Source organism: Elephas maximus, chromosome 12, assembly GCF_024166365.1.
Source record: "Elephas maximus indicus isolate mEleMax1 chromosome 12, mEleMax1 primary haplotype, whole genome shotgun sequence".
Lineage (NCBI taxonomy): Eukaryota > Metazoa > Chordata > Mammalia > Proboscidea > Elephantidae > Elephas > Elephas maximus.
In genome coordinates, this window is record NC_064830.1 from 97,014,210 (window position 1) to 97,028,638 (window position 14,429).

Below are 14,429 nucleotides of genomic sequence, written 5' to 3' on the forward strand. Positions count from 1 at the left end.
AGGACCAGGAGGGGGGCAGCCTAAGCAAGGCAGAAAACTTTTAGACAATAACTGCTCTATCCAGCCAAACACCACAGAGAAAACTGCAGCCCCACCTCCACCAGCCCAGGCTGACGAGGGAGCCCAGACTCTAACCTTGCCAGGCTGTATCAAGGCTTCCCTCCCCCTCCTTGGTTGGGGGGTGTTCCAGGAAGCCTGGTGGGGAGTCAGGACTTACAGTGCCCAGTGGTAATGAAGCCACACATCCCCTACAGTGTGAGAAGCAGTACGAAGCACCCCTTCCCTGCCAGGGTGGCATCAGTGGAGGCCTAGTGAGGAACCTGAATTCGTATCCCACCCAGCAGTGACGAAGAGTCCCCTGCCATGTGAGTGTCAAAGAAGGTAGAGAGAGGAGCCTCACCTTCCACCCTCATCTGGCAGTGACAAAGCAGTGTCCCCTTAACCCACCAGAGAGGAGTCAGAGGAGGCCTGCTAAAGCACGACTTAAATGGGATGCAGAGTCTCATGAGGTAATTTCTTAAATGTCCGAGTTCCAACAGAAATAATTTATCATACCAAGAGTCTGAAAAATCTCAACTTGAATCAGAAAAGATGGTCAACAGATGACAACCCCAAGAGTACACAGATGACAACCCCAAGAGGACACAGAGACAAGGATCTGAAGCAGCCCTCATAAAAAATGCCGCCAAATACGGACATGCTTGAAGCTAATTTAAAAAACAGGAAGTCTCAGCAAAGAAATAAAAGATATAAAGAAGAAAATGGGAAGATTGGAACTGAAAAGTACAATAATCGAAATTAAAAAACTCAATGATGGGCTCAACAGAAGAACTGAGAGGACAGAGGAAAGAATAGTGAACTGGGTGATAGAACAATGAGATATTACCCAATCTCAACAACAGAAAATAGACTAAACAAAGAAACAGAGCCTCAGGGACCTGGGGGACTATAACAAAAGAGGGTGAGGGTGATTAAGTATTTTAAAACACAATGGCTGAAAATTTCCCAAATTTGGCAAAAGACATAAACCCACAGACTGAAGAAGCTGAGCAAAACCCAAACAGGATATACCTAAAGAAATCCATGCCAAGACACATCATAGTCAAACTTCTGAGACTAATCAAAGAAACAAATCTTGAAGGCAGCGAGAAACAACACCTTACTTATACCAAAAATCTAAACCTGACTGTGGTCAAGTTGATTGCGACTCATAGTGACCCTGTAGGGCACAGTGGAACTGCACCAAGGAGTACCTGGTGGATTCAAACCGCCGACATTTTGGTTAGCAGCCAAACTCTTAACCACTACACCACCAGGGTTTCCGCCTTACCTTTGGGAAGAAAATAACTCAAACAACAGTGGATTTCTCGTCAGAAACCACGGAGGCCAGAAGGAAGTGATATAACTTGTTTCAAGTGCTGAAAGACAAGAACCGTCAACTCAGAATTCTATGTTCAGCAAAAATATCCTTCAGGAATGAAGGAGAAACCAAGACGTTATGAAGGAAAACTAAGAAGAGTTTTTGCCTGGAGACATACCCTAAGACAACAGCTGAAGGAAGTTGTCAAAACAGAAAGAAAGATTAAAAGAAGGAATCTTGGAATATCAGGAAGGAAGAAAAAACAATAGAAAAGTAAAAATACAGGTAAATTCAACAGACCGTCCTTTTCCTGTTCAGTTTTCTAAATTACATTTGATAGTAGAAGCAAAATTCATAAAACTGTCCGATGTGGTTCTCAATGTACTGCTGTTGTTGTTAGTTGCCATCTAGTCAATTCTGACTCATGGTGACCCCATGTGTGAGAGTAGAAATCCATACATAGGGTTTTCTTGGATGTAATCGTAACGGAAACATATTGCCAGGCCTCTTCTTCCGCAGTACCACTGAGTGGGTTCAAACCACCAACCTTTAGGTCAGTAGTCGAGGGCAAACCGTATGCACCACCTAGGGACCTTATAGAGAAAAAACACTTAAGACAACTGAGCCCTGGTGGCACAGTGGTTAAGGGCTATGGCTGCTAATGAAAAGGTCAGCAGTTCAAAACCACCAGCCGCTCCTCGGAAACCCTACGGGGCAGTTCTACTACTCTGTCCTATAAGGTTGATATGAATCAGAATGGGTTTGGTTTATTTTTGGTACTATAAATTTAAGAGAGAAAAGGGACATATAGGGAGGTAAGGTTTCTACACTCAAGCTGGTAAAATGTTAACACCAGTAGACTGTGGTCAGTTGTTGTTAGGGGCCATCGAGTCAATTCTGACTCATAGTGACTCTATGTACAACACAACGAAACACTGCCCGGTCCTGTGCCATCCTCACAATCATTGTTATGCTTGAGTCCGCTGTTGTAGCCACTGTGTCAACCCATCTCCCTGAGGGTCTTCTTTTTCACTAACCCTCTACTTTACCAAGCATGATGTCCTTCTCCAGGGATTGATCCTTTTTGATGTCCAAAGTATGTGAGATGTAGTCTCTCCATCCTTGCTTCTAAGGAGCATTCTGGCTTACTTCTTCCCACACAGATTTGTTCGTTCTTTTGGCAGTCGATAGAATACTCAGTATTATCCGCCAACACCACAATTCAAAGGTATCAATTCTTTGGTCTTCCCTATTCATTGTCCAGCTTTCACATGCATATGGGGCAACTGAAAACACCAGGGCTTGGGTCCGGTGCACTTTAGTCCTCAAGGTGACCTCTTTTCAAAACACTGAAGAGGTCTTTTGCAGCAGATTTGCCCAATACAATGCGTCTTGATTTCTTGACTGCTGCTTCCGTGGCTGTTGATTGTGGATCCAAGTAAAATGAAATCCTTGACAACTTCCGTATTTTCTCCGTTTATCATGATGTTGCTTATTGGTCCAGCTGTAAGGATTTTTTTTCTTTATGTTGAGATGTAATCCACACTGAACGCTGTGGTCTTTGATCTTCATCAGTAAGTAAGTACTTCAAGCCCTCTTCACCTCCAGCAAGCAAGGTTGTGTCATCCGCGTTACACAGCTTGTTAATGAGACTTCCTCCAATCCTGATGCCCCGTTCTTCTTCATATGGTCCAGCTTTGCAGATTATTTGCTCAGCATACAGGTTGAATAGGTATGGTGAAAGGATACAACCCTGACACACATCTTTCCTAACCTTAAACCATGTAGTATCTCTCCTTGTTCTGTCCAAACGACTGCCTCTTGAACTATGTACAGGTTCCTCACGAACACAGTTACATGTTTTGGAATTCTCATTCTTTGCAATGTTATCCATAATTTGTTATAATCCACATAGTCCAGTGCTTTGTATAGTCAATAAAACACAGGTAAACATTTTTCTGGTATTCTCTGGTTTTAGCTGGGATCCATCTGACATCAGCAATGATATCCTTTGTTCCATGTGCTCTTCTGAATTCGGCCTGAATTTCTGGCAGTTCTCTGTTGATATACTGCTGCAGCCACTTTTGAATGATCTTCAGCAAAATTTTGCTTGCATGTGATATTAATGATATTGCTCAATAACTTCCACATTTGGTTGGGTCACCTTTCTTGAGAACACACATAAATATGGATTTCTTCCAGTCGGTTGGCTAGGTAGCTGTCTTCCAAATTTCTTGGCATAGACAAGTGATGACTTCCAGTGCTGCATCTGTTTGTTGAAACATCTCAATTGGTATTCTGTCAATTCCTGGAGCCTTGTTTTTTGCCATTCCCTTCAGTGCAGCCTGGACTTCTTCTTTCAGTACTATTATTTCCTGATCATATGCTACATCCTGAAATGTTTGAACATCAACCAATTCTTTTTGGTATAGTTTCTCTGTGTATGTCTTCCATCTTCTTTTGATGCTTCCTGCATCATTTAATATTTCCCCTGTGGAATCGTTTGATGCATTCCATTTCATTCTCGACAATTTCAGATTTTCCTAGACTCATACTTCATACATTCCATGTTCCGATTATTAATGGATGTTTGCAGCTGTTTCTTCTCATTTTCAGTTACGTATATATGATGTAATATCTACAACAGCTATTAAATAAGGAATACAAAAAAATACACTAAAAAACACTATAGATCAAAACGGAATTCTAAGAACTGTTCAAGTAAACCACAGGAAGGCAGGAAAATGAAAACACAGGAGCAAAAAAACAGAACGAACAAAAAAATAAATAAAATGGAAGACTTAAGCCCTAACATTATCAATAACTATGTTAAATGTAAACTACCTAAATAAATCAGTTAAAAGATAGATTGACAAAGTGGATAAAACAAAAATGATACAACAATATACTGTCTAGAAGAAACTCATTTCCAATGTAATGATACAGGTAGGTTGAAAATGAAAGGATGAAAAAAGATATATTAAGCAAACATTAATAAAAAGAAAACAGATAAAGTAGATTTTAGAGCATAGAAAATGACCAGAACAGAGAGGTACATTACATAAAGGTGAAAAGGGTCAACCTACCAAGAAGACATAGCAATTCTAAATGTGTATGCATCAAAAAAACAGAGCTATAAAATGTGTGAAGCAAAAACTACAAAACTGAAAGGAGAAATACACACAATTACAATCAGAAATTTCAACAGACCTCTCTCAACAACTGTTAAAACTACTAGACAGAAAATCAACAAGAATATAAAAGAACTCAACAACACCATCAACCAACAGTATCTAACTGACACTTACAGAACACTCCACCCAGCAACGACAACAGAATACACATTCTTCTTAAGTGCCCACGGAACATACCAAGATGGACCATATCCTGGGCCAGAAAGCAAACCTCAATAAAGATAAAAGAATTGAAATCATACAGAGTGTGTTCATTGGCAACAACGGAATCAAACTACAAGTCAGTAACAGAATAATAACAGGAAAATCTTCAAATACTTGGAAACTCAACAACACACTTCCAAATAACATATGGGTCAAAGAGGAAGTCTCAAGGAAATAAAGAAAAATATATCAAACTGAATGAAAATGAAAATACAACATATCAAAATTAGTACGATGTAGCTAAAGCAGTCCTGACACGGAAGAATGACCGGTCCAGGCAACAACTTAGATGCATCTCAAGGGCGTATGATAAGTGAAAAAAGTCAACCTCAAAAGGTCACAAACTGTATGATCCCATTTATGTAACATTCTCAAAATGACAAAATTGTAGAGGTGGAGAACAAAACAGTGGTTGTCAGGGGTTAGAGACGGTGCTGGGGTGACTATGAAGCGGTAGCATTTGAGATCATCGTGGTGATGGAATATTTCTGTATCTTGACAGCAGTAGTGGTTACGAAAATCGACATGTGATTAATGGCACAGAACTACACACACACCTTGTACCAATGTCAGTTTCCTGGTTTTGATGTACTATAGCTATTGAAGATATAAACCACTGGGAGAAACTACTATTTTTGCAACTTTCTGGGACTCTGGGTTCCTGGTGTAGTGGTTAAGTGCTTGGCTGCTAACCAAAAGGTTGGCAGTTTGAATCCACCAGCCACTCCTTGGAAACCCTATGGGGCAGTTCCACTCTGTCCTATAGGGTCACTATAAGTTGGAATCGACTTGATGGCAATGGGTTTGGACTCTATAATTATTTCAATATAAGTTTTAAAAGAATGGTCTGTACTTACTGACCTCATACTATACACCAGGCACTGTACTAAAGCACTTTCCATGGATTATTTTATTTAATTCTCGTAACAACCCTATGAATTAAGTACCATCTTTATCCCCATTTTTCAATAGGAAACTGAACCATCACTTGACACGGAAAATAACTCTGATGCTCAAGACCCCACAGTGACAGAGCACTGAATATCAAGTTCTCTTCTCTCTGAATTTAGAAGTATGGGCTGATTTTATCCAGAAACCCATGATGCTAAGTTTGAGTAAAGTCAGTGTAATCTTACTCAGACACCCATTTCCAGCCCTAAGAAGACTGCTTCTGCAAGAGCTGTTACGGCAACTGCTCAGAGTCTCAGGGACTTTAGAAGTATATTAAGTACGCTCTCCCAACCAGGGTAAGAATTCTCTCTACGATACCCCTAATGAGTAGTCAGTAAATCTCTGCTTATTTAAGGACAGGGAGCTTGTTTCGTCACCAGGCAACCGCCTTCACTGTTAGACAGCTCCAGTGGTTAGAATGTTCTGTTCATCCTGAATCTGAGACAGTCCCCTCTGGAGCAGCAGAGAAGGGCTCTTTCATACAATGGCCATGTTCTCCGTCAGCTCTCTTTGGGCCAAGGAACCTAGTTTCTGCCCGTGCTCTTCATGTGAGGTGGTTTCCAGACTCCTCAACATGCTCTGGACATGTTGGCTGCCAGCACCCTGCTTACACCCTGACCCCAGGCCTCCTGATGCTCTGGGGGGTAGGGACAGCAGTTCATAAACACTAAAATCACAAAAGGGAATGAACCCAGAGAACGTCTCCCAGGGACATAAAAGTATTTACAGATGTTAAAAATCAGTGTGACAATGGTGGTGGTGATGAAATTCTTCAATGCAAATATTCCTGAGTGAGTGGCAGACAGCACAGGGTAATAAAAACCACCTTGGTCTTCGGAGTCTGATGACACTGATGAAAATCCTGGTTCTGCTACTGATCAACCCTGGGCAGATCACTAACCTCTCTGAGTCTCAAGCTCATCACCAGAAAACAGGTGTGACACCTGGCCCTGCCTGTCTCACAGAGTTTCTAGAAAGATCAGATGAGACAGGGGATGTGAGACATCTCGTCCACATACGAGAACTATCCAAATGGAAGGTTACTGATAATAACGCCACCAAACAACCTTATCCTAACAACAAATCGCAGGCTGCAAGGAGACTATGAGGTCCATTGCGTCCCTCCCCAGTCCTTCAGTGCCCTCTCCGATGTCTCCTCCATCCTGCAGGAGAAAGTGGAGCCCACATGGGATCTGAGGTCCACTGCGGCCTTTCATGGAGCTGGGGCATGGCCTCTGAGTAGCTGGAGTCACCCAGCTCCTGGGCACCGGGCAGGACGCGGACTCACATGTGGCCCTAAAGCTCTCACTTGTTCTACATGGACACCTCTTGGCACTGACTTCTACCCCACTGTTTCCAGCCAGTAAAGAACAGATAGAAACTCTACCTTCTTCAACTCGATAATCTCGTCATACATATCTTCTTTCTCTCTGTAGACGGGGGTCCCAGGGACATGACCTAGAGGAAGAGACACAAACCTCTTAAAAGGTTATCTGAAGGGAAAAAGGGCTTTTGCTTCACCTTAAGGAAGACCTGGAAGCTAATAAAATTATCCTTTACAAAAAAGGGGGGGAGAAAAAAAGGAGGGCAAAAATAGCTTGATGTTTTTAGTTTGCTCAAGATACTTTGCCAAGAAGCAAACCCGTTGCTGTTGAGTCAATTCTGACTCACAGTGGCCCTACAGGACAGAGTAGAACTGCCCTGTAGGCTTTCCAAGGGCGAAATCTTTATGGAAGTGGACTGCCAGCTCTTTCTCCTGCAGAGTGCCTGGTGAGTTCAAAGGTCACCTGCTGTGACCTTTCAGCGAGCAGCCGAGTGCTTAACCACTGTGCCACCAGGGTTCCTTTCCCAAGAAGTCGAAAATAAAAAATTGTGATACAGTAAGATGAAACAAACAAAAAAAGTAAACAGAATGTAAGTAAAAGGATTAAAGAAGGGAGTCACAAAAGGAAAAGTGATACATTGTAAATAGCAAACACAACAAAAACAGACAAGCAAACAAAAAATGCACACAGTCTATCACAACACCCATTCCAACGTAAAAACAGTAAGATTTTTATTTTCATTTCAATATGATATCTAATATATGAGGACTCTAAACTATTTAAGCTTAAAATACAACTCCTAACCACTAAAAGCAGTAAGGTAATTGTGCTTGGCTGCTAACCAAAAGGTTGGCAGTTCGAGTCCACCCAGAGGCGCCTTCGAAGAAAGTCCTGGCGATCTGCTTCTGAAAGGTCATAGCCACTGAAAGCCCCATGGAGCACAGTCCTACTCTGATCAACTCACGGGTACAGTGAAAAGGGTTTCGGCATGCTCCGGTCTGAGAGCTGAGCTGTTCTTCCTGGGAAGGTTTACACAGAAAGGCAGTGAACGGATAAAGGCGAGAGGGGAAGACGGAAAAGGAAAACTGACCAATTGTTTCGGGTGGGATTCAGGCTTTTTATTATTATTTGCAATTTTTATTCCCATTTTTAACAATGTTCATACAATAAATTTAAAGAAGACCCTAAGTGTAGGAGGTACGCGAAATCAAAGCCTGGGAAGACTCTGCTGCCCACTTCCTGAAAGCCACTTCTTGAGGGCAGGAGAGATTTTTCAGGAGTCATGTCTGGGCCATTCCACAATCTCCTACTGGTGAAGCGAGGACAGAAAGCAAATAAAGCCTTTGTCAACAGACGCCCTCCAATCCACAAGCTTTCCTCAGGACCTTGTCCCATCACATGCTCACCGTTGCTGGCAGAGCGCCTGAGGTTGGACCTCCGCATTCTCAGAGCTTCTGTCAGATAGTCCGAGGTGCAGCTGGGGGGGCTGGTCCATGCCTGCTCCCAGGTCAGGTCTGGTTTCAGGGGTTGAGTCAAACTTCCTGGTTTGAACGTGCATGGATTTAATATGACAGGTACAAGCAAATACAACGGAAGATTTTGCCTCTAGTGATCAACCTTCCTGGGTTGAAGAAAGCTTAAGTCAGCCAGCAGGGATGGACTATCAGTGAGGTGCCAGCAAATACTTAACCACCAGCTCTCCAAGAAAAAAAGCCTGGTTGGTAGCATTTGCCAATTTCCATAGTGTAAATATTCCCACCATGTACAAGTTCAAGCTGCCGGTGTGACATCAATCAGCTCACGAAATTCCCAAAAATTTAAGTCCGGCTCTTGTAAGCCAAGAGGGGTGAGTTTCAGCACCCACACCAGCAGGGCTCGAACCATCCAAGACAGCAGAGGCGGCAACGACATACACACAGAAGCCATTGGAAACCACAAATACTAAAGACGAAAGATGAAAAACAATGTAATTCAAGCGATTCTATTAAAAATTCTCTCTCAAATCATCACACGCAATTCCTAAGAGCCTTCTACTAAGCAAGAACGGTGTATGTCAGCACGACCACGTACCTTGTTTTGAAGTACCGAGCCATAGCTTCTGCGGGGTCAGGGACATCCTACTGGTTAGAGGCATGCTCCCCGCTGTCCTGAGAGACCTCCAGGATGCCACGTTTCTAGGCTTAGAGTAGTAAGGTGACTCTGAAAACCAACACATGGTTTCTGAGTTACAAAATATCAATGCCCCCTCAACCTGCCAGCTTTAGAAAGACAGAAATGGTAAAATATCCACAACAATATTATGACTGTAGGTAAAAACATTCTGACAAAAATAAAAATCACAATTATCATATATATGCATGTGTGTACACACACATGCACATATATACACACATACATACACACACTTGCATTTCTCTTTTAATCTGTGTTGCAAAGAAACATAATGGGAAATTTAAAATAAAAATATAAACCCATAACTCTACCAATATTATAATATTTATTTAATTTCCCATCCAATTTTTTTCAGGTACATATATATTTTTATATAATCATAATCAGTGAACATAGTTTTGGATCCTTTACCCTTAACCTTTGCAGTGTGATTAATTACTTCTGTGTGTGGTCTTTCTAGCCATAGTCTTGTAGCTCCCACCCAGGTGACTGGATGAGGCTGTGTGATAAGGTAATTGTGGCCCACCCAGGTGACTGGATGAGGCTGTGTGGTAAGGTAATTGTGGCCCACCCAGGTGACTGGATGAGGCTGTGTGGTAAGGTAATTGTGGCCCACCCAGGTGACTGGATGAGGCTGTGTGGTAAGGTAATTGTGGCCCACCAAGTAGACTGGTCAGTTTTGCCTTAAAAGAGAGCCAACTCCACAGCAGAGAGGAAGATCCTACCACCACCAAAGAAGAACAACCAGGAGCAGACAGTGTGTCCTTTGGACCCGGGATCCCTGTGCTGAGAAGCTGCTGGAAGCAGGAGATTGAGAGAGCAAGCTGTAACCCTGAAGATGGTGAAAAGTGGTGGCAGAAGAGATCTAGCAGCAGGAGATGGCACGGTGGGCTTCCGGGCCCAGAAAAAGAGAAAGCCGAGTGCCTCTGGGGAAAGGCCTAGGGCCAGGGAGAGGCGTGCCTGCGAGCTCGGTTGGGAAGAGGCTATCTCGATTGAAGAACTATATCCTGAGCATTCCTGAGCCTGAACTGTAACCGGCTGCTTCCCTAATAAAGCCCATAATCGGGATTATGGTCTGTGAGCTCCTGTGGCCGTTGCAATGAATTACCAAACCTAGTAAAGAGTGCTGTGTGTGGGAGGGATGGCTGGTGTCAGAGTTGGTAAAGATGGCCAAGAGAGGCAGCATGTCTGACCTCCGCCTCGTAGGAATCAGGCTTTGGGTTGCTGATCTTGGTTCCCCTTTCCCCGTGTGGGGTTAGAGGTCAGATACTGCCCCCATGCCGTTTTTACAACATTGTAAATATTTTTCTGTTGCTACAAAATGATATGTGATAATATTTAGAACTTAATATGTAAAATACCTAGAAGAAATAAGAAAAATTACACTTTTTCAGAGTATTTTTTGTCATCAAAATGACGGAAATTTTTTTTTTTAATTTAGGGTTTTATAGTTTTAATTATGCAAAATATGACAGATTTATGTAAAAACTAAGGTATTCATATTCTTTTTTTAAAAAGGAATTCATATCTGTAGAAGGTCCTGAAAATCTAAGTCTAATACATTTAAGTTTTTTTCCTAAGTTTTATCCATGGTTTCACAATTTACGGAAAATTTCCCGTTATAACTCAGAATGAGGGAGTAAAGATACAGCAGACCAGGATATATCGTCCCTCACCCCAAGACCACAGCACCCTTCCCAACTTCAGATATTTGCTTAAGTTGTCATTTACTAAAGGAAATCCGCAATCAGATAGATTAAAAAAAAAAAACTCAAGTTACATTTCCTTCTAAATGTATGTGAATTATCAATGCATAGTAGGAATTTCTTAGGAAAATATATATGCATACGGATAAAAGCGGAGCCCTGGTGGCGCAGTGGTTAATAGCTCAGCTGCTAACCAAAAGATCGGCAGATGGAATCCAGCAGCCACTCCCAGAAAACCCTGTGGGGCAGTTCTACCCTGTCCTACAGGGTTGCTATGAGTCGGAACCAACTCGGTGGCAACAGGTTATTATTTTATCACTTTTTTAAATGGATAAAAGCTAGGAAAGAAGAAGAAGAAAAAACTAAGGCAGGGGAGTGGGAATACGGTGTCTGATACTGGTTTAAAAATAGTAAACCCTGGAATAGAAACTTCATCACCCACTTGCCTTACACACAGAGCCACTGCGGACTCCGGCCTCAGAACGCTGTGGGAATGCGAAGCAACGTGCGGAATTCAAGAGCAACACATGGCCATCGGCACACAGGATGGCCGTGGTCCTGCTCTCACAGCACTGACTGCCCAGACAGAAGCACCAGGAGCAGTGTTCTCAGGCTGTCACAGGAGCGGAGGCTGAGCCTGGATTGGGGTCGGGGTGCGCCCCGAGGAAGTGGTAGCTGAGATCTGAGAGACAAGGGCACCAGGGTCTGAGGGTGCTGCTGAAGGAGGAAACACCTGGGACTGAAGGACTGAGAGACGGCCATGACGGCGGGAAGGAGGGGCCAGGGACAGAATGCTACAGAGAGAAAGCACGGCCCCCTACATGTTTAGTGCCTTTGGGGTTCTGCCCTTTCTGAATTATGTGAAACACAATCCTGACATTTACAGAAACCAAGGTAAAAACAATGAGATGGTTAATATTTTCAACAGTGAAATGCTTGACTTTCAGTAAAAATAATGGAAGATGGTCTTATATTTACCTTAGAGACACTCTACCCGCAAAGTACTTAAACAAAATGGCTCCAAAACGAGAAGGTTCAAACACAAACACCCAGGCTTTTACCTGTTCTTTGACTTTGTAACATCAATCCTCAATTTTCTCCATGCAAGGAGCGGAAGAACATAAAAAATCCAAATTGCTGGATGATTTTTTTCTAATGTTTGTACTGATTTAGAATAGATAACATGCTTCCTTTTCTTTGCAGGCATTCATGTTTCTAAATATGCATCCACATTAAATATGAAAATTAATTTGTATTCCCTGTGTATATACATGGCACAATATATATAAAAAAGTACATATACAAATTGTTGTTGTTAGTTGCCGTTGAGTCAATTCCAACTCATGTCAACCTCACGTGGTGCAGAGTAGAACTGCTCCATAGGGTTTTTAAGGCTGTGACTTTTCAGAAGCAGACCACCAGGCCTATCTTCTGAGGTGCCTCTGGGTGGGTCTGAACCACCAACCTTTCAGTTAGTAGTCCAGCATTTAGTCCCACCCAGGGACTACCCTATACATATATACAGACAATAAAGTCAAGGAAGGCCACAGGTTTTTGGGTAGTAGAGGGAAGTCAACCTAGGATTTGAAGTTTGTAAAAAAAAAATTCAAAAGCACAAGATTCATGTATGGACCATGGGGCACTACAGCAACATAAGAAGGACAAGGTCACAATTTGAGGCCTCAGCGCCACCAGACTCACCCCCAGCTCTGCAAGGCCCCCACCAAGCAGTCAACCCCTTGAATCCTGCCAAGGAGGCATTTCCACGGACAAAGCTGGCACCCTCCTTCTAAGAATGATGACCAGAAGGATTCTGCTAGCAAAATATGCCCAGTGGAAGTCCAAAAGGAAAACAAAAAATACAAGTGAAATTTCCAGCTGGTCTTGGGAAGGCAACACTGCTCTCCTGAGGCCCCCATATGAGCAGCTTTGGCCCTCAGAGACGACTCCTGGGATTAAAAAGGCCTTTAACGTGTCACATACGAAACTTAGGGGCAGTGAGTTCACGCTGATGGGGAAGGGACAATTCAGAAAAGGAGGGTAAGAAAGGTGGCACAACTTTAAGAATGTCATCGACGTCATCGAATCACACGTGTAGAAATTGTTGAACTGGCGTATGTTCTGCTGTGTATATTCTCAACAACAACAACAAAAATTTATTGAAATAGAAAAAAGAAGTCCATTAACTATGACAGCATTCAGAAGAGTTAAGCACTTTGAGAAAGAGAAGAGTTAGGTACTTTAGGAAAGAAAGAAGCAACACATCTTGTTGGACAGCTCAATGGAAGAACGGAAGGCCACGATCAGGGGTCTTCGCCCTCCCGCCCCTCGCTGAATTTCATCCAACTGGAAAGTTCCGTGAGAGCACACTCTCCCAAGGCTCCAACAAACAAAATGGAGCCAACTGGTTGAGATGTCTTGTCTTAATTATCCTAACTGTACAAAGAAGAAAATCGGTTTAATCTTCCTCCCAGGGTACTAGGGAAGGGCAGCTTTGAAAAAATACTTTCGGAGTTAAAACATAGAAATCAGAGGGGCAGGGAGGCCTGGGCCATACTTACTTGGTGATGTGGGTGGAGGTTTGTGGACACTTTTCCTTTTTGTCTTCTGAAAGAAAGAAGAAACAACGTAAGACACGTAAAGCCTCCTTGAGCTCCCAGGAGGGTCTGGATGGCGAGACATGAGAAGCGTTCAGGATGGGCCAGAGAAAGAGAGAGCAGTAAGAGGGGACGTTAACTCAGCTGAGCCGTCAGCAGAGGAAGAAACACAGGGCACAGGGAGATGGGCACAGGAGAAATGGGATCAGACTGCGGGCTAGCTGAACCAGGGCTCCACGGCATGCCCTCGTCCCCAGTTCTCATCAGAATGAAGGGTGTGGCCAGTTGTGAAATCAGACCAAGGATACCACTCAAAGGGCCCAACTCTGCCACCTAAACTGTCCTCCCCCGCCAGTTCTGGAGCAGGGTGAGTAACTTGGCCTCCTGGGGAAGATTTAGCAAGATGAGACCCAGAGAATCCGTTCAGTGCAAATTTCATCACAGAAGAAAAGGCCACAAAAGAATCGCCCCGCCTGGAATCCTGACTTCTGTCACAGCCAGGATGCCAGGAGCAGAGCCAGCACAGGTCTGGTCCTACTCCCGAGTAATTACAGGGCCTGGAAATGAGACTCTTCCCAAGCCTCATGTCCTCATCTGCCTCACAGTGGACAGAGAAGGCCCAGCATCAGTCAGCCCCTCACTGCCCTACCAGCAAAAAGACCGTGCTCCATGCTCAGTGTCAGCTGGATCCTACCTGGCGGTTAGTGTGGTCCCTACCCCTCCTGGAGTATCTCAGGCCCAGCTTTTAAGTGGAGCTGAGGGGCAATGCTCAGTCTTAGAGGTCCTGCCCTCACCCTGGACGATGAACCTACTGCTTCCCTTTCAGTCTACAAGTGGAGCTAAGGGGAACTGAGAACTGCCCAGGAAGCTTCATTCCAAGTGAACTTGCTGTGGTTTGCTAAGATCACACTGGCTGTAAG

General features: G+C 43.5%; 1 protein-coding gene across 6 annotated transcripts in view; it reads right to left on the bottom strand.

The window, feature by feature from the left end:
* Positions 1 to 14,429, bottom strand: part of IQCE (IQ motif containing E) — a 69,924-nt gene that overhangs the window by 41,317 nt on the left and 14,178 nt on the right. For 4 of the 6 annotated variants that reach the window (XM_049903076.1, XM_049903073.1, XM_049903072.1 and 1 more), the window contains exons 3-6: positions 13,474 to 13,519; positions 9,105 to 9,233; positions 8,441 to 8,575; positions 7,097 to 7,167 (exon numbers count right to left, since the gene is read on the bottom strand). In XM_049903076.1, coding sequence (XP_049759033.1) covers positions 7,097 to 7,167; positions 8,441 to 8,575; positions 9,105 to 9,233; positions 13,474 to 13,519 — 381 coding nt within the window. The remainder of the gene's footprint in view (positions 1 to 7,096; positions 7,168 to 8,440; positions 8,576 to 9,104; positions 9,234 to 13,473; positions 13,520 to 14,429) is intronic. The other 2 variants (XM_049903074.1, XM_049903077.1) reach the window with 2 other exon arrangements.